Source organism: Leptodactylus fuscus, chromosome 7 (genome assembly GCF_031893055.1).
Source record: "Leptodactylus fuscus isolate aLepFus1 chromosome 7, aLepFus1.hap2, whole genome shotgun sequence".
NCBI lineage: Eukaryota > Metazoa > Chordata > Amphibia > Anura > Leptodactylidae > Leptodactylus > Leptodactylus fuscus.
In genome coordinates, this window is record NC_134271.1 from 1,533,642 (window position 1) to 1,547,290 (window position 13,649).

At 52.1% G+C, this 13,649-nt stretch overlaps 1 protein-coding gene across 1 annotated transcript in view; it reads right to left on the bottom strand.

Annotated features, from left to right (window-relative positions):
• The window catches only part of F2 (coagulation factor II, thrombin), a 39,023-nt gene that overhangs the window by 3,744 nt on the left and 21,630 nt on the right, over positions 1 to 13,649 (bottom strand). Inside the window, exons 5-10 of the mRNA XM_075280766.1 lie at positions 12,995 to 13,100; positions 12,523 to 12,659; positions 12,050 to 12,355; positions 9,082 to 9,186; positions 2,412 to 2,538; positions 1,582 to 1,749 (exon numbers count right to left, since the gene is read on the bottom strand). Of these exons, the coding sequence (XP_075136867.1) occupies positions 1,582 to 1,749; positions 2,412 to 2,538; positions 9,082 to 9,186; positions 12,050 to 12,355; positions 12,523 to 12,659; positions 12,995 to 13,100 (949 nt within the window). The remainder of the gene's footprint in view (positions 1 to 1,581; positions 1,750 to 2,411; positions 2,539 to 9,081; positions 9,187 to 12,049; positions 12,356 to 12,522; positions 12,660 to 12,994; positions 13,101 to 13,649) is intronic.

Below are 13,649 nucleotides of genomic sequence, written 5' to 3' on the forward strand. Positions count from 1 at the left end.
TAACACCCTGTCCTATACGTGCCCCATAGTGTGTGGTTCTAGTACATGGGGCTCTGCTGGAACGTTGTATTACCATCAGTCTGTACTGTGTAATAACCCCCTGTCCTATACGTGCCCTATAGTGTGTGGTTCTAGTACACGGGGCTCGGCTGGAACGTTGTATTACCATCAGTCCGTAGTATGTAGTAACACCCTGTCCTATACGTGCCCCATAGTGTGTGGTTCTAGTAAACGGGGCTCGGCTGGAACGTTGTATTACTATCAGTCCGTACTATGTAGTAACACCCTGTCCTATACGTGCCCTATAGTGTGTGGTTCTAGTACATGGGGCTCTGCTGGAACGTTGTATTACCATCAGTCTGTACTGTGTAATAACCCCCTGTCCTATACGTGCCCTATAGTGTGTGGTTCTAGTACACGGGGCTCTGCTGGAACATTGTATTACCATCAGTCCGTACTGTGTAATAACCCCCTGTCCTATACGTGCCCCATAGTGTGTGGTTCTAGTACACAGGCTCTGCTGGAACGTTGTATTACTATCAGTCCGTACTGTGTAATAACCCCCTGTCCTATACGTGCCCCATAGTGTGTGGTTCTAGTACACAGGCTCTGCTGGAACGTTGTATTACCATCAGTCCGTACTGTGTAATAACCCCCTGTCCTATACATGCCCCATAGTGTGTGGTTCTAGTACACAGGCTCTGCTGGAACGTTGTATTACTATCAGTCCGTACTGTGTAATAACCCCCTGTCCTATACGTGCCCTATAGTGCCCAAATAAATAGGGTACAACAACTTACTGCCATATCCACCATATGTGATGCCATTTATACCGCCTGCCTTGTAGGTTCCTCTCTGTCCTGTGATACCTGCCCCCGGGATATCAGTAGTAGATCCTTTAAGTTCCTCGGAGCAGCCTTGGACGCCCCGAGACTCCATTGCTGGGTCACTGTCTTTGCTTAAGTATTACCCCTCTCCGCGATCACCCTACAAGACCCGTCATTTTGGAGATGCTCCGACGCCGCCATCTAGTCCCCACTGTCACAGTCGCTCAGATCCTTACGCTCCATTTTCTACTTTTAACATAATGTCAAAAACGGACCCCTTGGTTGCACCCCTTGTTACACTACAGTCGTCTCATGTCACATGGCTGGGGTCTGAAATCCCCCAAATATCACCGCGAGACCGAAACAAAATCCTGGGCAGGTGACGCCAAGTATTAAATCTAATAGGAAAGTGGAGACGCTGCCAATAGCAACCAATCCTATGGAGAAATAATCGCCACGTGGTTGTCATGGAAACGCCTCTGTTGCGCCAGTTTTGGTAAATCTTCCCCCGCGAGTCTGATCCAACGTTCCAGTGAATTCTTCCCATGATCTAGAATAAGGTCTCGCTCCTTGTCTGACGGCCGTGTTGCGTTGCGTCCATTATATGGAGCCTCACATGGTCTGTTACAAATCGGTTATGTGAACAGGGCCGTAGGCTTGCACTGATGTTCGTGTGAATAGAGGCCAAGGCCCCCCCTATGGAAGGTTTAGGGTCATTGTGTTTGTCGCGTCGTACATACGGAACGTTTCTTACTTGGCCCGGTAATGTTTTCCTATCCGCACCAGGAGATCCTCAGTGGTGAAATTCTTATCCCAGGGAGGATAGAAGATGCAGTGAGCGGCGGTCAGCACCCAGCGGTCACTTATTAGACTGGCCCCACATAACAGCTCCTGGGGGCTCCTCTTAAACAGCATCACCTGCCTAAGAACCCAAAGAAACAGGTTGTCAGTGAAGCGACGTTGTCAGGTCACCTATTCCGAAAGCTTACACATAATGTAAGAGAAAGAGGGGAAACCATCAGCAAGGTGGAAGATACCAGATATTGGAGGTCCCTATAGGACTACACTTGGCTGCTTAGGACACTCATGTGCAAGTCATTTTGTTTTTGGGAATTTTTTGCTTATTTTAATTTCTCTGATGGTGTTACGTGTAGAGAGGATCATCTATGGCTGTCCGGAAACTGTCAGCAAGGAGGTCAACTGATGGAGCATGCAAGGATCAACCTGAAAATCATCAAAGGGTACTGATCGTATTTACAATGGTGTCATAGTGACGTGGTTTGGCGATGAGACTCCCAGCAATCACTAAAGGGCAGAAGTTTTCGGCTGAGCAGCGAGACCTTTATTTACGTCCCATTGATTTCTACTCGAGTCTTGTTGGACAAAGCCCATATGGACGGGAGAGAAGGGGCGCAGGAACCCCTCAGCCTCTTATATTAGATCAGCAGATCATGTGATGTCACATTCATCGGTCACATGGAACAAGGTGCAATACCAAGCACAGCCACAATACAAGGCATGGCGCTGTCCTGGATTAGCAGTGCGGAGGCTCCTATAGACAATAGTAAGAGTCAGAAGGGTTACCACGGGGCGCTGCCATGTTCAGCCTCCTCTCCCTTCACAATCCGGCCTTGGATGTAGGACTCCAGCAGTTCCGCTTCACTCTTATCTGCTATTTTCTTTGCTTCAAAGAGAGGCCTCAATCCACACACTGCAAAAATACAAAATGACACAGCGATGACATCACGTGGCCAATCCACACTGCAAAAATACAACATGACACAGCGATGACGTCACGTGGTCAATCCACACACTGCAAAAATACAACATGACACAGCGATGACGTCACGTGGTCAATCCACACTGCAAAAATACAACATGACACAGCGATGACGTCACGTGGTCAATCCACACTGCAAAAATACATGACACAGCGATGATGTCACGTGGTCAATCCACACACTGCAAAAATACATGACATAGCGATGATGTCACGTGGTCAATCCACACACTGCAAAAATACAACATGACGTCACGTGGTCAATCCACACACTGCAAAAATACAACATGACACAGCGATGACATCACGTGGCCAATCCACACTGCAAAAATACAACATGACACAGCGATGACGTCACGTGGTCAATCCACACACTGCAAAAATACAACATGACACAGCGATGACGTCACGTGGTCAATCCACACACTGCAAAAATACAACATGACACAGCGATGACGTCACGTGGTCAATCCACACTGCAAAAATACATGACACAGCGATGATGTCACGTGGTCAATCCACACACTGCAAAAATACAACATGACGTCACGTGGCCAAACCACACACTGCAAAAATACAACATGACACAGCGATGACGTCACGTGGCCAATCCACACACTGCAAAAATACAACATGACACAGCGATGACATCACGTGGCCAATCCACACACTGCAAAAATACAACATGACACAGCAATGATGTCACGTGGACTTGGTTGGGCACGAGTGGAGTTTTCACCTATAACAAAGGATTATGTAGATAATCTTGCTTCCCTTAGTCCTAACAGCGGCACAATGTGGGGTATTTCGTGCCCCTGTGTGCTGGTAGGACAGGCGGAATTTTAATTAGCCATGTATTAATTTCACATGGCTTGTTCTCTTTAAGAGGGCACAGATACCTCCCCCCTGTGCGTAAATAACAAGTAATAATACATACATTCCAAAATAAACAACAATAGGGGGGGAATCCTTGTGCCGCTGTTAGGACTAAGGGAAACAAGATTATCTACATAATCCTTTGTTCCCTGTCGTCCCTACCAGCGGCACAATGTGGGGAAATAGCAAGTAATCCCCATAAGGGTGGGAGATTAAACACAAGCAGAATGTAATACAGTACGCCCGAAGGCAGTAGCTTCTGAGCTATACCGATCAAGTCGGTAGTGCTTCACAAAAGTCAATTCTGAAGACCAGGATGCTGCTGCACAAATCTGGTCCAAGGTGAGAGCCTTGACCTCTGCCCAAGAGGTCGATACTGCCCGCGTCGAATGGGCCCTTAGGACGGTCGGCGGAGGTAAGTTCTGACTCACAAACGCCAACTTGATTGCTTCCTTCACCCAGCGAGAGATGGTGGCCTTAGAAGCCTTGCGGCCTTTATGGCCCCCTACATAATTTATTAACAAGTTCTCAGATCTCCTGAAAGCGCGTGTGCGCTGAAGGTAAATCTGCAGGTTCCGGACTAAATCTAGGGTATGCCACTTCTCCACCTCAGGGGAAGTGGGCACGGGAAAAAAGGTTGGCAAGCAAATGAGCTGGCTCACATTCGCCCTAGAAGAAACTTTCGGCCTGAATCCTGGCAGAAATCTCAACTGAACACGGTCTTCAAAGAAGGCAATGTAAGGAGCTTCCGATGAGAGTGCTTGAAGCTCCCCTACTCTTTTTGCCGAGGTGATAGCGAGGAGAAAAGATACCTTATAGGTCAGCCACTTTAGATCCACCTCCTCCAGAGGTTCGAATGGAGCAACACAAAGTGCCGTTAGGACCTTGCTGAGGTCCCATTGGTGGACAGGAGCAGAAACTGCTGGTCTCAGCCTAGTTGCCCCTTTGATAAAGGTGCTCACTAAAGGATCCTGAGACAACCGCCTCCCCAGATAGGCGGACAGAGCGGCTACATGTACCTTCAGGGTAGAAGCTGCAAGCCCTCTGTCTAGGCCGTCCTGAAGGAAATCCAGGATCGCCCTCACAGGGGGATCGGAGGAGTCCACTTCGTGTTCCGTGCACCAAGCCTGGAAAATATTACCGATCCTACGGTAATTCTTATTGGTCGAGGTGGCTCTGGCGCTGGCTAAAGTCCTTAGGACGCCTTGAGACAGTCCTCTATTCCTTAATAGGGACTGGTCAACCTCCAGGCTGTCAGATTGAATCTCCTCAGATCGTGGTGTCTCAGCTCTCCTTGTGTCACCAGATCTGGGAGGGGGGGAAGCCTCCAATACCTGCCTTGACTCATCCACATGAGCTGGGCAAACCAAGTCCTTTTCGGCCAGAACGGGATTATGGCAATTCCCGAGACTTGGTCCTGTCTGATTTTCATCAATACCTTGGGTATGATGGAAACTGGAGGGAAGATGTATATCAGCCTGAACCTCCATGGGATGGACAGGGCATCCACTGCCAAGGCATTGTCCTCCTGGTACAGAGAGCAGAAGGTTTCCACCTTGGCGTTGAGTCGGGTTGCCATGAGGTCGACATCCGGAAGGCCCCATGTTTGGACAATCTGATGGAATATGTCTTGATTGAGAGACCATTCTCCTGATACAGGGATACCCCGACTCAACTGATCCGCTACTATGTTCAGGGAGCCCTTGATGTGAACAGCGGATAGGTGGGTCAGATTCTTCTCTGCCCACGTGAAGATCAAGTTCGCCTCTTTCAGTAGGGCTGGAACCCTGGTGCCGCCCTGTTTGTTCAAGTATATTACCGTCGTCATATTGTCTGACCGGACCTTGACTGCCTTCCCTTCGAGAAAGGGGGCGAAGTACTTCAGCGCCAGATAAACTGCTTTTAGCTCCTTCAGGTTGGAGGTTCCTACCTCTGGATTCCTCCACAGACCCTGGACAGTCCTGCCGTCCAGGTGGGCTCCCCATCCCGAATGGGACGCATCTGTTGTCAACAGGGTCCAACGAGGTTGAACCGAGGACCTTCCGTCTTTCAGGTGTCTCCACTATCTGAGGGAAAGACGGGTACCGGGAGAAAGGCAGATCTTCCTGTGCAATCCCCGTGGAGATCCGTTCCAGGCTCTCAACACTTCCATCTGAAGGGGACGCAAGTGCCATAAAGCCCAAGGGACCGCCTTGGCTGAAGAAGACATCAGGCCTAGGACCCGCATGGCGGTGCGAATGGTGATCCATCGGGACCTGAGAAGGCCCCGAACCGAAGCTTCTATTTTTGCTCGCCTTGGACGAGATAGGAAAATCTGCATGCTCTGGGAATCCAGAACAAACCCCAGGAATTTCTTCCGGGTGGATGGCACTATTTCTGACTTCTCCCAATTGATCAGCCAACCTAACTCCTGGAGGAAGGCGATGGCTATCTGGAGGTGGTGATGGAGAATTGAAGTAGACTGAGCTTTTATAAGCCAGTCGTCGAGGTAGGGAACCACGAAAAGGCCTTGAAGTCTGAGAGCGGCGGCAACTGGTGCGACCATCTTGGTAAATACATACGGAGCTGACGATATGCCGAACGGCAGAGCAGTGAACTGTAGGTGCTCTCTGTGACCAGCCATAAGAACGGCTATACGTAGATATTTCCTGTGTGGCGGGAAGATGGGGATATGTAAGTAGGCATCCTTTAGGTCCAGGGTGACCATGACCTCGTCGCGCAATAGAAAACTGGTTACTGAGTCTATGGACTCCATCCTGAAAGGTTTTTTCTTTATGAAGAGGTTGAGGAACCGAAGATCTATAATCATCCGCCACCCTCCTGTGGACTTTGGAACCAAGAACACGGGTGAATAAACTCCTTGACCCACTTCGGGAGGAGGGACCCTTTCCAGGGCCCCCTTTGAGAGATATTCTGCGACGGAAGCCTCCAGGCAGTCTTGTTGTAGGGCTGGTAAGACCCGCGTAGTGATGAAACGATCCACCGGAGGATGGGGGAACTCTATTGCGTATCCTCGCTGAACAACTTGAAAGACCCATGGGTCCAGAATGTGAAGATGCCATGCCACAAGGAAATTCGAAAGGCGCCCTCCTACGGGAGAGCTGGTCACAGAGAGCGGCGTCTCCTCAAAACCCCTTCTTCTTAGGGTCCTCCTTGGGGATCCCGCGACCCGCCCCCTTCGGACGGTATCTGGGGCGTCTCTGGCTTCCCTGTTGAGGCCTGTATTGAGACGTGGAGCCTCGACCCCTAGAAGGGGGAGGCCTTCTTTCTCTGGTTGCTTGTGGTAGTGATCTCCCTCTACCATCAGCCAATCCCTCCATCAGATCGTCCAGCCCTTGGCCGAAAACCTTTCCAGGTTGAAAGGGGAGGGAACACAAAGAAAACTTGGAGGCGACATCAGCCCGCCAAGGTTTGAGCCACAAGGGTCTCCTGGCGGCGGTATTGAGGGCCATGGCCTTGGAAGCCAGCTTCACCTGCTGTCTTGCCGATTCTCTCAGGAAATCCGTAGCGAGACGGATCTCCCCCATGGATGCCAGGATGTCGTCCCTGTTAACCCCGGAGTCGATATCCCGTTCCAGGCGGTCCAGCCGGGCTTGAAGCTTATCAGCTACTTCCGTTGAGGCGATGCCCACCGTCACCTGGGCTGAAGCAGACGAATACGCCTTCTTGAGCGTTGAATCCACTCTCCTATCAAGCAAATCCTGAAGATTTGACCCGTCATTGATGGGCACGACAGTGCGACGGGAGAGCTTAGAGATGGCTAAATCCACCTTGGGTGGCGGACCCCAGCGATCCAGTTGGGAGGGATCAATCGGATATACTGCTTTGAAAGCTCTGGTGGTGACGTAAGCCTTCTCCGGCTGCTTCCATTCTTGTTCCATTAGGCTGGCCATGGAGGCGTCCACTTGGAAAACCCTCCGCTTCCCAGAGGTGGACGCAGAGGCTTCCCCCTCGCCAACCTGGTCCCACGACCGGATGGCCTTCAGCAGTTTATTAGTCTTCTCCCGATGGAAAATTGGTCTGCTGGTACAGGAGGACTGATCGTCCGATGATATGGACACCTCCTCCACCTGGAGGCGCTCCAGGGAGGGCAGTGAAGCAGAACGCCTTTCCACGCGCTGCTTCTTGGTGAGCTGAGCCAGTGAAGTACGGATATCCTTTAAAGAATCATCCTGCAAAAAACACAAGGATACTTAGAAGCCGGGGGGACCCTTCCCCTCTTTGCGGCAACCGTACTCACCATGTACTCCTTAACCCATGCTACCATATCACTGGTAACGGGTTCCTCCCGCAGAGGTCCCCTGCATTGCTGGCAGCGTGACCAGTCATAGCCTAAAGGCAAAACAATGACCAACCTTCAGCAGAGTTTGCAGTAGAATAAATGCAGTTTTGAAGCGGAAACCACAAGCCACAGCGCAGAAACCAGCTAGGGATTAGACTAGCAGGCAATGAGGGATGCAACCTGCCTCCTTTTACAGCCCCATATCCGGAAGGGGCGTGGCCTTAGTCAAAAGAGCTCCGTTCCTTTTGCCCTTCATAAGACTCCTAGCCCTTCAAGTCACGCTCCCCCCTTGAGCCAACTACTTTGGCACGTACCTTAAGCTCCTGAGGACCTCCAGTGTCCAACGCTGCTGTTCGCGTGGTCCCGGAGCGGCGAAAGCCAAAAAACCGGAAGTTGCCGGTGTTACATTACCAAACGACCGGCCGGAACCCTCCTACGCAGAGGAAAGGTTCCGCGAAACCGGAAGTTCCCCTCATGGAGCCGCGCGAACACGCCGGCTGGCTGCGCGCGGCTCCCGAAGCGCAGCAGGACTGGATGCCGGGGAAAGGTAGAAGGATCGCGTGAGGGAGGTGGGTAAAATAGGTAACCTTAATCTTACCTATTATCTTTGCAGGACCGACACAGAAGTCCAAAGGGGCAGAGTGCATCATTGAAGACACCTGAACAGGTCTGAACAGGTAAGTACCTGAAACTTCTTCTTTACTCTTCTCTTTAGGAGGACACAGAGTCCTCCCCACCTGTCCGATCCTTTACACAGGACAGAAAAAAACGCACAGGGGGGAGGTATCTGTGCCCTCTTAAAGAGAACAAGCCATGTGAAATTAATACATGGCTAATTAAAATTCCGCCTGTCCTACCAGCACACAGGGGCACGAAATACCCCACATTGTGCCGCTGGTAGGGACGACAGGGAACTCCAATTATATGAGGGTCATACAGGTGTCCCCACCATTAAAAAGTGCTAAGTGTGGGGGGAGGGACATCACTGGTGCAAATTGGGGCCGTGCGACAAAGATGTCCTACAATTATACATTAAATGCCTCCGGTCAGAATACACAACAGTATTAACAATATGGCTGACCTCAAGGGTACACACACATCTGTCTCACGCACACACACATCTGTCTCACGCACACACACATCTGTCTCACGTACACACACATCTGTCTCACGTACACACACATCTGTCTCACGCACACACACATCTGTCTCACGTACACACACATCTGTCTCACGTACACACATCTGTCTCACGCACACACACATCTGTCTCACGCACACACACACATCTGTCTCGCACACACATCTTTTCTCACCTGCTTCTCCTTGGCCAAAGCATTTCTCATCAAAGAATGTTTGGTGTTCTCCGGCATCTGTTCGTCCCGCTTGGGCAGGAAGGGGCTCCTCATCTATAGGACTATCTACCAGAGACAGTGTCAGCCACACGGCAGAGGAACAGAAGATACAGGGTCAGCCACACGGCAGAGGAACAGAAGATACAGCGTCAGCCACAGCGGCAGAGGAGCAGAAGATTCAGGGTCAGCCACAGCGGTAGAGGAGCAGGACCAGAAGATACAGGGTCAGCCACAGTGGCAGAGGACCAGGACCAGAAGATACAGGGTCAGCCACACGGCAGAGGAACAGAAGATACAGGGTCAGCCACAGCGGCAGAGGAGCAGGACCAGAAGATACAGGGTCAGCCACAGCGGTAGAGGAGCAGGACCAGAAGATACAGGGTCAGCCACAGCGGCAGAGGAACAGAAGATACAGGGTCAGCCACACGGCAGAGGAGCAGAAGATAAAGGGTCAGCCACAGCGGCAGAGGAGCAGAAGATTCAGGGTCAGCCACAGCGGTAGAGGAGCAGGACCAGAAGATACAGGGTCAGCCACAGTGGCAGAGGACCAGGACCAGATGATACAGGGTTAGCCACACGGCAGAGGAACAGAAGATACAGGGTCAGCCACAGCGGCAGAGGAGCAGGACCAGAAGATACAGGGTCAGCCACAGCGGCAGAGGACCAGGACCAGAAGATGCAGGGTCAGCCACAGCGGCAGAGGACCAGAAGATACAGGGTCAGTCACAGCGGCACAGGACCAGAAGATACAGGGTCAGCGGCAGAGGACCAGGACCAGATGATACAGGGTCAGCGGCAGAGGAACAGAAGATACAGGGTTAGCCACACGGCAGAGGAACAGAAGATACAGGGTCAGCGGCAGAGGAACAGAAGATACAGGGTCAGCCACAGCGGCAGAGGAGCAGGACCAGAAGATACAGGGTCAGCCACAGCGGCAGAGGAGCAGGACCAGAAGATACAGGGTCAGCCACAGCGGCAGAGGACCAGGACCAGAAGATGCAGGGTCAGCCACAGCGGCAGAGGACCAGAAGATACAGGGTCAGCCACAGCGGCACAGGACCAAAAGATACAGGGTCAGCCACAGCGGCAGAGGAGCGGAAGATACAGGGTCAGCCACAGCGGCAGAGGACCAGGACCAGAAGATACAGGGTCAGCCACAGCGGCAGAGGACCAGAAGATACAGGGTAAGCCACAGCGGCAGAGGAGCAGATAATACAGGGTCAGCCACAGCGGCAGAGGAGCAGAAGATACAGGGTCAGCCACAGCGGCAGAGGAGCAGATGATGCAGGATCAGCCACAGCGGCAGAGGAGCAGAAGATACAGGGCCAGCCACAGCGGCAGAGGAGCAGAAGATACAGAGTCAGCCACAGCGGCAGAGGAACAGAAGATACAGGGCCAGCCACAGTGGCAGAGGACCAGAAAATACAGGGTCAGCCACAGCGGCAGAGGAATAGAAGATACAGGGCCAGCCACAGCAGAAGATACAGGGTCAGCCACAGTGGCAGAGGACCAGAAAATACAGGGTCAGCCACAGCGGCAGAGTACAGGACCAGAAGATACAGGGTCAGCCACAGCGGCAGAGTACAGGACCAGAAGATACAGGGTCAGCCACAGCGGCAGAGGAGCAGAAGATACCGGGTCAGCCACAGCGGCAAAGGAACAGAAGATACAGGGTCAGCCACAGCGGCAGAGGAACAGAAGATTCAGGGTCAGCCACAGCGGCAGAGTACAGGACCAAAAGATACAGGGTCAGCCACAGCGGCAGAGGAACAGAAGATACAGGGTCAGCCACAGAGGCAGAGGACCAGAAGATACAGGGTCAGCCACAGTGGCAGAGGTCCAGGAACAGAAGATACAGGGTCAGCCACAGCGGCAGAGGAACAGAAGATTCAGGGTCAGCCACAGCGGCAGAGGACCAGAAGATACAGGGTCAGCCACAGCGGCAGAGGACCAGAAGATACAGGGTCAGCCACAGCGGCAGAGGAGCAGGACCAGAAGATACAGGGTCAGCCACAGCGGCAGAGGACCAGGACCAGAAGATACAGGGTCAGCCACAGCGGCAGAGGACCAGGACCAGAAGATTCAGGGTCAGCCACAGAGGCAGAGGATCAGATGATGCAGGGTCAGCCACAGCGACAGAGGACAGCACCAGAAGATACAGGGTCAGCCACACGGTAGAGGAGCAGGAGCAGAAGATACAGGGTCAGCCACACGGTAGAGGACCAAGACCAGAAGATAAAGGGTCAGCCACAGCGGCAGAGGAGCAGAAGATAAAGGGTCAGCCACAGCGGCAGAGGAGCAGAAGATAAAGGGTCAGCCACAGCGGCAGAGGAGCAGAAGATAAAGGGTCAGCCACAGCGGCAGCGGAGCAGAAGATAAAGGGTCAGCCACAGCGGCAGAGGAGCAGAAGATACAGGGTCAGCCACAGCGGCAGAGGAGCAGAAGATACAGGGTCAGCCACAGCGGCAGAGGAGCAGAAGATACCGGGTCAGCCACAGCGGCAGAGGAGCAGAAGATAAAGGGTCAGCCACAGTGGCAGAGGAGCAGAAGATACCGGGTCAGCCACAGCGGCAGAGGAGCAGAAGATACCGGGTCAGCCACAGCAGCAGAGGACAGGACCAGATGATACAGGGTCAGCCACAGCGGCGGAGGAGCAGAAGAGATTAAAGATTCAGAGAGAAAAATGAAAACACAAAATGAGAAGAATAAGTGACAAGATGACGACAGATTTTGTGCTGATGGGGTCGGGGGCTACATGATGACAACTTTGGCCACAGCTCCCCTCAGTGCCATGGTGACACCTGAGGTCCTCTGATCATGGGGCAGGCGGAGCGGGCAGTTGTCTAGGGGTCCCTCTAGAGGGCACACAATGGGTAGTATAAGTAATGTCCCCCCTGGAGGGGCCGCGGTGCACATGGAGGTCACTTACCACAATAATTTAGGTTACAATAATCGAAGGTCATGTTGCTATGGGATACGTAGCACCACACGCCCTCGTCGTCATGGTCCGGGTTGCGGCAGTAATTCTCTTTCAGGACTACGTCATCCCTGAAGCCCTTGCGGCTTTGTAGCTCCACAGATTGTGAGTTCCAGGGCAGACATGGCAGTCCAGACACGGTGACGGCCAGCGTGCCCTCGTAGTTTAGGCCGCGGTTTTCCACGCAGGTCGTTTCTTCTTTCTGTTTAGTTTTTTCCGCTTCTCTCACAATTGGCTCAATGGTGAACCCAGTTTTGCCTAAAAGGACAATAACAAAGTACAGAAGATAAGTGGGCAAAGTGTAACGCAGGGGACGCAACGCGAGGCTGTCCGGGTATGCTGGGAATTGTAGTTCTGCAACAGCTGGAGAGTCGCAGGCATCACAGACAATGTGACACGGACACCGACACCACGGCCGCACTTACCACATAGGGGCACTGAACACTCCTCTCTAGGTTTCTCAGGATCTTTGGTGTAACACCAGGGCCCCAGGGGGTTGTTGTCTGGGTTTCGGCAGTGGTTCTCGGTCAGGTTGCCGTCAGGATTGGTGATCGGGTTAATCCTGATAAACAGAGAGGTAATTGTATGATCACTGGTGGCCGGACTACGGGGGCCCCTCTAATCACTAAAATGGGGGCCATGTAGGTTCCCTGCCCGTCCATTCAGCATCTATGGGACAGAGATAGATGAGCGCTCCACGCTCCGTCCATGGACTCTTTATAAGTCTCCCACAAAGCCACGAGCAGTCACTGACCGCCGTACAGCAAACATCCCTGAATCTACCAGCGCGGGAGTCACGAGGCTGCCACGGCGAGTGTAACACGAGCACAAATAGGTAGAAAGCAAATAATACACGTGGTGCGAGACAAGGCCGTGCAACGTCACAGAAACACTTACTTAGTCTTATGTGGAAAGTTACTGGCCCAGTACTGGCATTCTCGGCCCGACCTGGTGACGCTGATGTCTCCAATGTAATTCTGACCATTCCCTTCTGCACAATCACCTGTCAAGACAGAGCAGTGTATAGCCGGATATCACTAATGTACAACTATATACTATCACTAATGTACTAATGTACAACTATATACTATCACTAATGTACTAATACACAACTATATACTATCACTAATATACTAATGTACAACTATATACTATCACTAATATACTAATGTACAACTAGTTCATTTAGATGAATAGAGACTCTAGGCTATTCCACTTATAGGCTCTGCCCCTCTCTACCCCTCTCTACCCTTCTCTGCCATTCGTTGCCCTTCTCTGCCTTTCTTTGTCCTTCTCTTCCTTTCTCGGCCCTTCTTTGCCCTTCTTTACCCTTCTCGGCCCTTCTTTGTCCTTCTCTGCCCTTCTTTGCCCTTCTCTGCCCCTCTCTACCCTTCCCGGCCCTTCTCTGCCTTTCTTTGCCCTTCTCTGCCCCTCTCTACCCTTCCCGGCCCTTCCCTGCCTTTCTTTGCCCTTCTCTGCCATTCTTTGCCCTTCTCTGCTCTTCTTTGCCCTTCTATGCCCCTCTCTGCCCTTGTCTGCCCTTCTTTGCCTT